Here is a 12,453-nt window from a genome sequence, read left to right as displayed (position 1 = left end):
ATTCTTATAACAGAAATCACTGATCTCAATTAAGGGTGAGCAGAGATAGCTGTGTTCTTTAAACAACAGGCCTCAAATTCCCATAAACCTAAACATCAGGTTTCAGTCATTCCAAATGGCGTCTCCCTGAAATTCAGTTCAGCGGCAACCGCTGTGGGCTGCTCTGTGCTCTGGCCTGAGCCAGAGATGAAGCCGACGGTTCCCTGCCTCCAAGGGCCCCCCACAACGGGGGCGACAGTCTGATGAATATACAGTCTTAACGGGACGCAGAAGGAAGGCTGTGCTCCCACCGAGGGCCCGGTAAAGTGCCTGGATGGGTGGAGGACAAGGAGCTGGGAAGTGGGGGTGGGGATGTGAGTGGAATCCTGGAACTCCGGCCCTGGAAGGGAACTGAGGGGGGGAAGATTTCTGGAGAGATAGTGTCAAACAAGGGCTTTCCCAGCCGCCTGGTAATGCTGTGACCTTGGGCACGTTACTGAACCTCTCAGGCTGTTTCTCATCTGTGAATGGGGGTCACAGTAGCTGGCTTGTACACGGAGCACTTAGCACAGGCCTATCACAGTCAATAATGGTCAGCTGTTACTGCATCATTGAAAACCCCAGGGACTTGTGTAGCGCTACCCAGCAGACACCAAATTTGTATCACGTGTTTAGCACCTGTATCCCAGAACTGTAATTTTTTGGCACCCTTACATTCTCTACATGGCCTTGCATATGGGTGTTTGTTAAATGGAAATGCACTTTGTATAGATTCCACTACTAGGTGACCTTTGTTGCACAGGCTGAGAGAAATCGGAATTACTTGGTAAAAACAACAGCAAATGATCACAGTCTAGAATCTGAAAAGGATGGAGGTCAAGTGTTTTAAATATGCTTCCACTGCCAGGAGGCCTAGAGGGGAAGTAAATTTGGGTGAAAACACTATCCTACACAGTTCTGGCAGCTTGAAGTTACTTAATTCCAGGGGGAACAGAGTAAGCACTTCCTTCAGAATCCATTAGGATGGATTGTTTTTAATCCAGATATCTGGCCTCAAACAGCTTTGGCAAACACCTATGCATCTCACCAAATTCTTGATCACATGAGGAGTATGGCCTAATGGTCAGAAACACTGGTAGCCTGAGTTTGAACCCCTTACCTACCTCTTAAGTCTTCTTTACTTCTTAGCCTAATTCCTTCTGTTAGAATTAATATTTGGCTGTTCTAATTATTATAAAGCCAAATAGGGGCTGGAGGAAATAGGAATGCCAGTCTTGAGTAGGGAATCAAGGATTTGATTCAAGGTCCATTTTTTGCCATTTATTAATTCTGTGATCTCAGGCAAATAACCCTCTTTCCCACCCCGGTGTCTCCATCTGCAAAAGAAAGGAGCTAGATTTGGTGACCAATTTGGCATCCACTTCTGAAATTCTGTCATTCAACCAGATATCTCAGCATACTGTGGGAAATCAGCCCCATCCTCTCAAACCCAGGATCTCTTGATTTCTACTTCAGAAGTTTTCTTACATATTGCTATTTGTGTAATCACCTAAGTGGAGCAGATACGCTACAGATTTACATTAACAATAGTCTGATTATTTCTTTGTTGCTTTAAAATTAACAAGGATGAAATAAACAGGAAAAAAAAATCTGTTAATGAGCTCCTTAATTTATCCACCAAGATGTTTTGATCTGAATAATGCGTTTAAGTATCTAAAACACAATCATACCCAGAGTAACATGTTATATATAATAGTTGAGAAGAAAATCAGGAAATACAAATTTGTTACTGCAAGCAATTTTAATACAAAAGTGTGTCTTGTTTTTAAACAGTTCATTGGTAGAGCTTCAGTTTCTGCCTCAATTAAAACCAATTGAGATAATTACACAGCAACATGGTCGGAGCTGAAGAGGAACAGCAGCTAAAAAACGGGAGCCCCAGACAGCCCCTCTTCATGGTCACTTGGTCAGTTGACTTTATTACGCACAAAAAAAGACGGAAGCAAACGGGACTTGATAACAAGTGTGCTGGTGAACTCCTTTAAAGGACGAGCAAATGTTTGTCTTATGTCCACATTTTCAGAATAAGCTCGTGGAATTCATTCCTCAGTTTGTGGGAAGTTGATCGACCATTTAAATAAATAGGAAAAATGCAGATAAACAAATCTGTAATTCACAGTGCCACCAAGGAGTGTCCCCTTGCCAAGGGCCTGGGTCCTGGTGAGCACAGGAGTTATTGGTGGCTGGGTTGAATAGAAAGTTACAAACCAGGACTCTTAAAAACCCCAATGTTCTGACATCTTCGGAACAGTCACATTTACCCCTGAATTCTAGCAGCTATTGTCCTTTAAACACCCAGTACTGAAACAGGATTCAGAGTATTGCGATGAACTCCTTCTGCTGATCATGTGCAAACATTATCTAGAGGAGGTTCCCTCTCCTCAGCTAAAATCACACAGCATTAAAAACATTGGAAAAAGCAATTAGAAGTGCCCTCCCCTCAGTTCTTGCTAATTGAGGTGTCTGTGATTTACAAAAAAAGAGTTCCTTAAACACTGCAGGATTCTTATTATTTTTTTAATATAATTTATCTTGCTGAGACAGCAAGTCAAGTTTATAAAGAAGATGCATTTAGGAATAATCCTAAAAGATAAAGCAGGTTTACAACCCTGCACCGCGCAGAAACCCTATTTAGAGGCATTTTTTTTTTTTTTAATACACATTCTCATCTTGACCTTTTCACTTGTTTTTCTGAAATATTTCATTTCTGGGCCCCATCCATTACAGGGTTACCAGGAGGCGAATTTTATCTACATAAATATTCACATGAAAATAGTAACTTACAAAAAGAAAAAAAATAAGGCAGCTTCATAACACAATTATTCTTTTACACTTTTAACAATATAACTTCTCCTGTTCAGAATAAATATACACCCAATGTACGGAGCAGGCTTCAAAGTGGATAGAGGCTTGGGGGTGCTTGTACAGTGTTATCGCTTGGGACCCGGAGTCCTGGGGGAGGCAGTGGTGGTCTTCTTAGACATGGTCGGGATTTTGGAAGGCTTGTTTAGCCCTCTTCTGGAGCTGCCCTGGCCTCCTGCAGCGCTGCTCTCCGAAGTATCTGAACAAGCAGACTGCGTCTCTAAAAGGTCAAAGTCAGAGGCATCGCTTCCTCGCCGGCTACTGGCCCGACTCCCGGCCCGACTCCCGGCCCGACTCCCAGGGCGACTGGCTGATTTTTTAGGGTCTGGAATTTGAGAATAAAGCAGCAGACTTAATAGAGACAACATGGGGGGTGGTGAGGACAAGCGACCAGAGGCTAGGGCTCTGATGTAAATACCACCAGATATGCTGTGTGATGTTGGGCAGATCAGAGCCTTTCCGGACCCCATCTTTTCATCTACACAGCAGCCACTGAAACCTTTTCGGGCTTTGTGATTCTGCTTGAGAAGCTTGCCTCCTGAGGATTAGACAGCAGCTTCTCTCAGCACAGTGACCTCCTGTGCCCCCAGAGTAGTGCCGAGTGGGGCTGCTCAGTCACCTGGGCATAGAGGAGAGCCTGCTAGCAGGGGTGGGGGGTCGGGCAGGCAAACAGAAAGCCAGAAATGAGGCCAATTCCTGGACTCGCATGGGGAATATCAACAGGTGAACAGATGTGATCTTTCCCTGATGTTCTCTGCTTGCCAGTGTATGCTATAATAAATGCAGAATGTTGGAAAAATTACTATCCAACTGCCAGCCCCAACACTGGGTGACCTTCTGAGGAAAAGCCCACTTCAGGAGGTCCCTCCTGCCTTTTAGATTCTCTCAAATACAGTAATTTCTGGTCAAGAACAGGGGCCTGGCTTTAGATGTGGACACATCTGCTTTCAGAAGGCATGGCTGCAGGCAGCTACAGTGGCAGGAGGGAAAGGAAAGAGCAGCAGAAAATCTGCAGGTCTCTCTTTGGACATCACATCTGTGTGCTGCTCTCATTATCTGCTTTCCTTGGGGAGCAGTGAAGCACCACCCAGAGGCTGCTGTCCCCCAGTTCTAAGCCTGGCCACTCCCCTTCCCCTTTCACCCCAGTGCACATGGATGGGGGCAGGCACTTACCTGCCCGATTCGTTCTGGCACCTGTGGAGGCTGGGGAAGAACTATTGCTGGTATCACCAGCGAGGGATGTGCGGCTAGAGTGAAGGGCTGGGGTTGGTCGTTTCAGCTTGCTCCCTGTTGATGGAATAACCTTAAAAAAAATTTTTTTAACAAGTTCTATTTACTAGGTGAAATTTTTGAAACTCAATCTGAAAAGGTCTATTTAAGCCTCCTTACACCTAACTGATTGAAAAGCAAATTAAAAGTCCAGGAAAACAAAGATTTTTGAAAGTGTCCTAGGTCATATAGTTTGAGGATTCCACCCCAGAAAAGGTCTTATGTTCCAATTCAAAATGTCATAATGTCTTCTATATTTCTACTAGAAAGTTCCTGACAAATTTCCACCAGAAATGGCCAAAAAAAATCCAAATAATCCTGAGTGTCGAAGTGTTGGGGCTAGAAATTTCAAATATGTGTTCTAGCTCTAAATATTTCATATGGAGATGCCAATATCACTCCAACCTCTCTCACTGGATGGGTGCAGGAACTTCAGTCAAACCAAGATCTTTCAGTCCATTTCCCTCAGTGGAAAAACTGCAGACAAGCACACTCTTTCTTTTTCAATCCACTGAGCCACCATGGTCTCCTCACTGTTCCTCCCACCCGGTTTCTGTATGGCTCACTCCCTTGTTTCTTTTGGGCGGATTGGCTGAATGACCCATCAGAGAGGTCTTGCCTCACTACTAGAGTGACACTCTAACTTTCTATTTTCTTCCCCTGCTTTATTTTCTGGCATATCACTCATTACCACCTGACATACGATAGATATCCTTGTTTGTGGTTTGTCTCGCCTGTATTAAAGTGTAAGCTCCATGAAAGCAGGGACTTTGTTCACTGTCACATCCTCAGCACCTAAAACAGTGTCTGGCACAGAAGAGGGGCTCAATAAAAACTTGCCGAATGAATAAATCATGTGTAGAAGCACTTCCTAATGGAAAAAGAGCTGGACAGATACACGTTATTACTACTGCTACCAGCAGGAGAAACATTTCCCATTTGAGTGTTTTGTTTTGTTTTGTTTTTTTAAGACAGTAGTAGACTTAATTTGGAAGTCCTCATTAAGAATTTTTAAGTCTTTTAAATATCACTCATACCATAACACTATTCTAATTTTTCTTTGAAATAAATTGTGTAAACTGTTTTCCAGGACCTTTAAGATGTTCACACAAATGGAAGAGTAAAGCAACCTGTTTTCACTGTGTTTCTCATATTTAATTTAGGGAAAAAAAGCAAAAGCGACAGAAAGTGATTAACGGTCAAGCGCAAACGCTCCTGGCCCACACAGGAGGAGGAGCACCAGTTTCAGAAGCTACTGCTCGTGAGCATACCGCTGGCGAGACCGCAGCCCTGGAGGCCCTGGGCTGGAGTCCACGTTGGGAAGCGGCCTGTAGAAAATACCCACAGGTAAGGAAAGATGAAACCTCGAAATGAGCAAAAGGTAAAACCTTAAGATGAAACAAAAAGGCTGATCTATTAGAATCCTGTGAGCATTTTGTACTTTATAAATACATTTAAAATTTTAGAACTTTTGAGACTTTCATGAAACTGGAGCCATTAAGGAAGAAGGAAAGCAAGATAAGCAGGTAGAGTCCTGGGGTTTTGGTGGCAGGAGGTCCCCAGATCATGTTCTAAACCAGACAGATTTCTGAACTGGAGCTTTAGCTCAGAGCGGATGAATCCCAAAGCAGCAGCCCATTCACAGGCACTGGCTTCTTACATCTCCCGCCTTCGCCTTCTGGGGCTGAAGCTTTGCATGACTGAAGGCAATGCTATCTTTTGAGGCACAAGGAACCAGTATTTCCCAGCAGGAGCTAGAATGCAAATTTTCCCGCTATCAGACAAGCCACTAGCCCATGTTTTGTTTCTGAAACACTGCTCTTCCACAAATGCTTTGGGCATTTTAATGACTGCACTCAAACATGCTTAACTGCCAGCATGTGTATTCAAATCAAGGCTTCAGACACCCAAGTGACTAGGCCACTAGTCACACATCCGTGTGACTTAAATTCAGAAGTTAAAATCTGAGCCTTGGAGCAGTGTTCGCTGATGCAGTGTTTGGCTGAAGAAGGCAGCACCCGCCCCTCACACCAGTTTGGCAGTATCAACCACCCTGAGGACATGGCTCAGGGCAGGGGACGCCAGCCGCTCTTCTGTTCTAGCAAAGATAGAACACTGCTGAACATGCACCGTAGTTGAATTTCAAGTGTTCATAACTCGTCTGTGTATCTGAGGTTTGGAGACTCCGAGAGGCCCGAGTTTTATGAATAATATCCATCAACAAATCACCAGGAATGACAATTGTTCATCACCCTGGAAAAACATCATTCTAAACACTGGCAGCAAGTTGTTAATCCAGTTTGAGGCATCTCTTGTTTATCTCCAATTTTGGTGAATCCGAGTTAGAAACCCCTGAAAAGCACTTGACTAGATGAATCGGCTGTGAGAGCAAGCACCACACAGATGGAAAAGAGCATGGACTTGTGTCAGGAAGAGGAGCCGATCCAGTTCTTGGCATTAGCGAGGGCCTCGTCGTGACCGTGTCCTTAGTCAGCAAAACCATACTCTACCTCGGGGCTGGGCAGCTGGAGGTCAGGATAATGGCTGTCCCTGACAGGGGTGCCAGCTTTACTGTTTACCAACCAGGGTTTGTCATAACAGCGAGGGAACTGAAGTGGAGTCTGCGAAACGGAAATCCAAAGGGAAGGATGGGAACAATTGAAAATGGAACAGAAAAGAAGCAAATTGGGAACACAAAAAATAAATAGAAGACACTGAATTTTAAAGAAACAGAAAACAAAACAAAACGTGCATCAGTTTAACAGGATAAAAGGGACCAGGCAGAAAGGCAACAGCATACTTCATAAGTAACCCATCAAAACAACCAAATTTATTCGCTGGCTTCAGCTGCACAGAGAGTGCCTGGATTTCCAAAATTAGTAATTCTGGATGGGAGATTATGTGGAAAGAAGTGTTTCTGACTTAACGATCTGAGTTCATATTTTAATAATGTCCTTCAAAGTAAAATCTTAAAGGTCCTGTTCTCTACTGGGGCCTGGAGAGGCTGGTCTAGGTAGAGCTTGGTCAGTATATCTTCATGTTCCTCTCCTGGCTGGAGGCGTTCAGAGGCTACACTTAACACCAAACTTCTGTAAATATGGGAACAGGGACAAAGGCCATAAGAGAGGTGTCAGTACATACCTTGGTACCACTGGCTGGGGTGGCTGGAGAAGACGGCATGGATGTACAGCTGTGGTTACTCTGACTAGCACTGGAGCTGGAGCGGGTGGGGGAGGCAGCCCGCGAAGATGGTTTGGACCTTCGACCCCGTGATCGGAAAGGGGTCATTCCCTGGGATGCCCCCTCAGGCAGGATGAATTTCTCTCTAAGTTCGATGTTAGTTCTACCTCGTGCTAAAAAGGAACACACACACACAATGTCAGTTAATCTTAAAAAAAAAAAAAAAAAGTCTTTGATGGTCATACAGCTGCTTGACCCCATGATAACAGCTATATAAGTTATAGATTTAGTACTATCTGTGGATTCTTTTAAAATAAATTCATGATTTGTCAGTCTGTCATGATTCTTACCCATAGCAATGAAGTAATAAGCCTCATTGGTTTGCCATGATAAAGAATTTTATATAAGAGATAGCATCTCATTCTGTGGTAATGATCTTGCCATGTCACTGTCCCCTGGGGTAAGCACACCGTAACGGGTCAAAGAAAGCAGATGCAGCAGTGCACAAACCTCTGACATTAGATCAAAACCCCTCTTTTCTCTCTCATAGTACATGTGTACTTTTCGCTCAGATTTTTGCAGGATAGTGGAGAAAAACAGATCATTGCAATCAACATTGTCCAGACTCTTATTTGAATTCAGTTGCTAACAATCCTCAGGGAAGTGGTCCAGGAACTCAGGATGGTAAAAAGACTGGGATAAAATCATTAAGAAGTAAACATGTGGGAGGAGAGAGAGAAAGATTGAGACCATGCACAAAACTTGCCAGTGAGAAATGTGAGATCAAAAACTGAAAGCGACAAGAAGCTTAAGGGACAATGGTGAGTGGCAGGAATGTCAGGTGGGAGGCGATCTGGAAACTGCTCTGAAGGCCAACAGGTGCTGTCCCATGGCTTTCTGGAGCTGTATAACCAGAACTTAAAATTTGGATTCGGTCAGAGGATTCCAAGGATGACCAACGTAAATGTTAAATGTGAAAGACACTGCTAATTTAAAAGAAATAATTCCTCTGGAATATGTCCTTAGATTATTTCTCACCAAAAGGGTTTATCCTGTAATAACTTCCTCCCTCCTTCATCTATCCTAAACTGTTCACTTTTTAGAATACGCTAGATAGATCTGAACAACAGGACCTCTGGTGAAACTTGGGAAAAGAACTGTTATAAACAAAATGTTTGTCATTCTTTTCTAGTAAGATTTTTCACTCTGGCCAGGAACCATGGGTTTAGCAGATCTGAGGTACCTGTGCCCACCTCCCTCTTCTGCCCAAACCTGCAGGTCTTCAAGGGAACTGAGGAATTTTGGTACAATGAGATTTTAAATCAGGTTTCATGGGTGTCCAAGCAGCGTATTACCAAATTCCTAGATCAAGTTCTTCTCAATATATTATGTTTACATAACATATCAAAGCGTCAGGTTAAAAGGGCCAATGTGGGTATCAAAACCTGAGTTACAATCTAGGCTCAGCTACCAACCAGGTCTTCCTGCTCTGGGCCTCAGTTTCCTCCGGCTGATCCCATTGTCTCGATGGCCTATGAACGCTGTTTCCTTCCTCCTCAGGCCCCAACAGCGTGTGCCCCTCAAGGCTCATTCCTTGTCCCTGGGTTCTCTACTCATGCATTTTCTGGACTTCAGTGTTTTCCCCTGTGTCTACACTAAAGATTCTCCAAGAGAATTTCCTTCAGCACTAACATGGGAACTTCAGTAAGAGTTCTCATCACTAATAACTGTGGGTTCAGGACTTACATTTCTTTATTTTGTGTTTGCTGAAGTGCCCAGCGTAACAGTGGACACACAACAAAGGCACTAAGATAATAGTGATGAATAAAAATCATCACTTAGCTGAGGATTCACCCCAAAAGAAATGCTTATGTCCCTGAGCTGTACAGAACTTCAGTTGTGTAATTTAAACCTAGTAAACATTTAACAGTTTACTTGTGCACTGGCTCCCCCAGACAAAAACAACAGAGTGATACAAGAGGAAGACTCTGAAGCAGGACCTCAGGTGAGCGCCACAGCATTACATTTAAAATGTAATGATATGATATCATGTTGCTCGTGCACTGCACAATTTACAGAATGTGATCACATGCAGTAGGGCACTTGACTGTCACCAGGGACCTGTTAGCATCCCTGTCACAGACAAAGGAACTGAAGCACTCACAAGGCTGAGGTCAAGGAGAGCCGTGGTAGGGCTGGGACTAGAAGCCACGTCTCCACCTGAGCTCTCTCCCCGCCCCACGCTCCTCACATCCTCATCTACACTAGCGGTTCTCCACTCGTCCCTTACCTCACTCAGGCTCCCGTCCCCACCACAGCACTTAAATCACTCTGCCAAGTTATTACTGATAGCTTTAAACTGTACAAAGGTTGAAATATACAGAGAAGTACAACGAGAATAAAAATTCCTTCATCTTACAACCTAAGGGACATCACTTACAATGATGGTGTGTCTTTATTCCTGTGCACAACTGTGTATGTGTACATATATAATTTAATACAAAAACATCAGGAGCATTCCTCCATGCTTGACAGGTCTTGCATAATTTCAACTAGCTGCATGGCCTTATTTCATCATATGGACATCAATTTATTTAACCAACCCTACTAGTTATATTTTTAATTTGCTTACAATTTCTTAAACATCATATACAATGTCGTGACAAACTACTTGTAAAAGGTTTTTGTGCATATCGATGATTTCCTTAGGATAAATTTCTGTTAAGTGCATTTTCTGGGGAGAAAGGATGCACACAAGATTTTTGATACTTCTCAACTGATCTCCCAAATTTTATACCAACATACACTCTCCAAATAATGCAGGAGTATACTGAAATTACTTCCTTCTGGCTAATGCTGTTATTCACATGTGCACACATACACATGTACAGATAAAAATCTAATAATCTGACAAGTAAAAACACCTCTCTGCTGTTGTAATTTCCATGTGGGGGGATAACTGCTCTTGTCTTGAAATACTCTCTTCCCTTGGCTCCCAGGACACTCTCTCTCCTGCTTTTCCTCCTTCCCGCCCATTATCAAACACTGATGTCCCCTGCTTCTGTCTGTAGTCCTGTTCTCCCTCTTAGTTTTTGAACCCGGTGGCGATGAGCTCACCGACCTGACACCTCATTGCCATCATACAGTCGTGCCTGACTCCAAAACGTCCCGTGAGCAGACCCTTTGCTGGATCACAGAATCTTATACCCAGTGACTGATTAGGCATGATCAGAGCCAGAAACCAGGGGGGTAGTGTAGGTCTCTCCTTCCTGATGGCAGTTTGGCCTCCTGATTCTATCCTCTAAAGCTCCTCAAATCCCCAGTGCATTCCCACACCCCCAAACCTCCTTACACTTATGTGGATCATGGGCTATCTCCTCCACCATGCACGGGATATAACAGGCTTCCAACTGGTCTCATTTCTCATCTCATCCCCTAGAACTGAATTTCTAAATAAAAACCTGATAACTCTAAATGGCCCCAAATCCTTCCATGGTCTTCGATTGTTTACAGCAGAATTTCCCAAACTAAGGTTTTCTGAGAGGGTTCCTACAAAAAGAGCTTAATAAACACCTTCCCCCTTTGGAAGAGCCTTAATGAGATTAGCATTTTGTGAGCTCTAGGGAGACCTACAGTAAAGAAACCTGCCTTAGCTTTAAGCCAGTGTTTTCCAAAAACACTTAACTGTAATTTTTTGAAGATCACATATTGGAGACCAGGGCCCGAAGGCAACCATTCTAGTTTTTCAACACCAAAGGGGCCACCATTTTCTAAGGGACTTAGGCTGGCCAGTCACAATTGAGTTCTTAGCTCCTGTTTAATGGATATGGAAGTTCAGTTTTACAAGATAAAAAGAGCTCTGTGGATGTGTGATGGTAGCACAACAGTGTGAATGTACTTAATGCTGCTGAACGCTTCGAAAATAGTTAAGATGGTAAATTTATGTTATGTATATTTTACAACAATAAAAAGAAAAGGAAAACAATCAGTTCTAAGCCAAATTGTCTTTTAAATCTTCATGAATGAAGTGTTCTAGATCTCCACTTATTTGGAGGAACTAATTTGTCTAGTGCTCAAAAACATATATAGTACCCTAAAAGTAGATCTGTTCTTAGGCAGGGCACTGTTTTCATCTCTATCCAAAACATCACGATCTCCTTTGCCATGGATGAATTCAGAAACTGAAACGTCCAATTTTGGCAGTGTTGGGAACCTACCTAGTTGAATATTTTCACTGTATGTTTGGCTAAAGCAATGTGCGGTTTGAGAGCTCTCTCACTTTATTTTTTTAAGTTTATTTTCAGAGAGAGAGGCAGAGAGAGACAGAGAGAGAGAGAATCCCAAGCAGGCTCTGCGCTGTCAGCACAGAGCCCTAGGTGGGGCTCAAACTCATGACCAGGAGATCATGGCCTGAGCTGAAATCAAGAGTTGATGCTTAATTGACTGACCCACCCAGGCGCTCCTCTTACTTTTTGTTTTAAATTTATTTTGAGAGACAGAAGAGTGAGTGGGGTAGGAGCAGGGAGAGAGAGAATCTCAAGCAGACTCTGCACTGTCAGCCTGGAGCCTGACACAGGGCTCGAATCCACGAACTATGAGATCATGAGCACAAACCATAGTCATGCTCAACTGACTGAGGCACCCAGGCGCCTCTCTCACTCACCTTTTTAAGCAGCTATGTAGCAGGAGGTAACAAATGACTGTGTGTGTTAGTATTATACTGTCATAAATTTTGTTCTATCCTCAGTCTAACATTCTCTATGGTCTAGACAGCCAAGGAAATGCAACACAAATGAATATAAAATCTACCCTAAGTGGTGCTCCTCGAAGCCACATGAATCTTCACAGAATCCTAGATAGCTTCAAGAACTCTCCTCTTTGTGATATTCACACCCTCCCCAGTCACTTCTTACATCCACCACAGCCCATAAGTGTTCACCTCCTAGTGCAATTTTTTGATTAGAAATACTCATCCTGTCACTGGTAGAGTTATGATAACTAAGACTGCTGGGCAGTTCTGTACTCTGCAATCAGCCCAATCGAGATGATTACTGAGTGCTAGGAGGTCATTTCTGGAGAGGCATACAGGAAAGCCTTACCTTG

The 12,453-nt window shown here is 43.4% G+C and overlaps 1 protein-coding gene across 1 annotated transcript in view; it reads right to left on the bottom strand.

The window, feature by feature from the left end:
* Nucleotides 1–1,761: 1,761 nt before the first annotated feature.
* The window catches only part of MACF1 (microtubule actin crosslinking factor 1), a 331,566-nt gene continuing 320,874 nt past the window's right edge, over nt 1,762–12,453 (bottom strand). Inside the window, 4 exon segments of the mRNA XM_043578675.1 lie at nt 1,762–3,226; nt 4,075–4,204; nt 6,681–6,791; nt 7,312–7,523. Coding sequence (XP_043434610.1) covers nt 2,970–3,226; nt 4,075–4,204; nt 6,681–6,791; nt 7,312–7,523 — 710 coding nt within the window. The 3' untranslated portion in view covers nt 1,762–2,969.

The sequence above is a fragment of the Prionailurus bengalensis genome, chromosome C1 (genome assembly GCF_016509475.1).
Source record: "Prionailurus bengalensis isolate Pbe53 chromosome C1, Fcat_Pben_1.1_paternal_pri, whole genome shotgun sequence".
Taxonomy (NCBI): domain Eukaryota; kingdom Metazoa; phylum Chordata; class Mammalia; order Carnivora; family Felidae; genus Prionailurus; species Prionailurus bengalensis.
The sequence above is the reverse complement of the archived record's forward strand: the minus strand, read 5'-3'. Positions and strand labels throughout refer to the sequence as shown.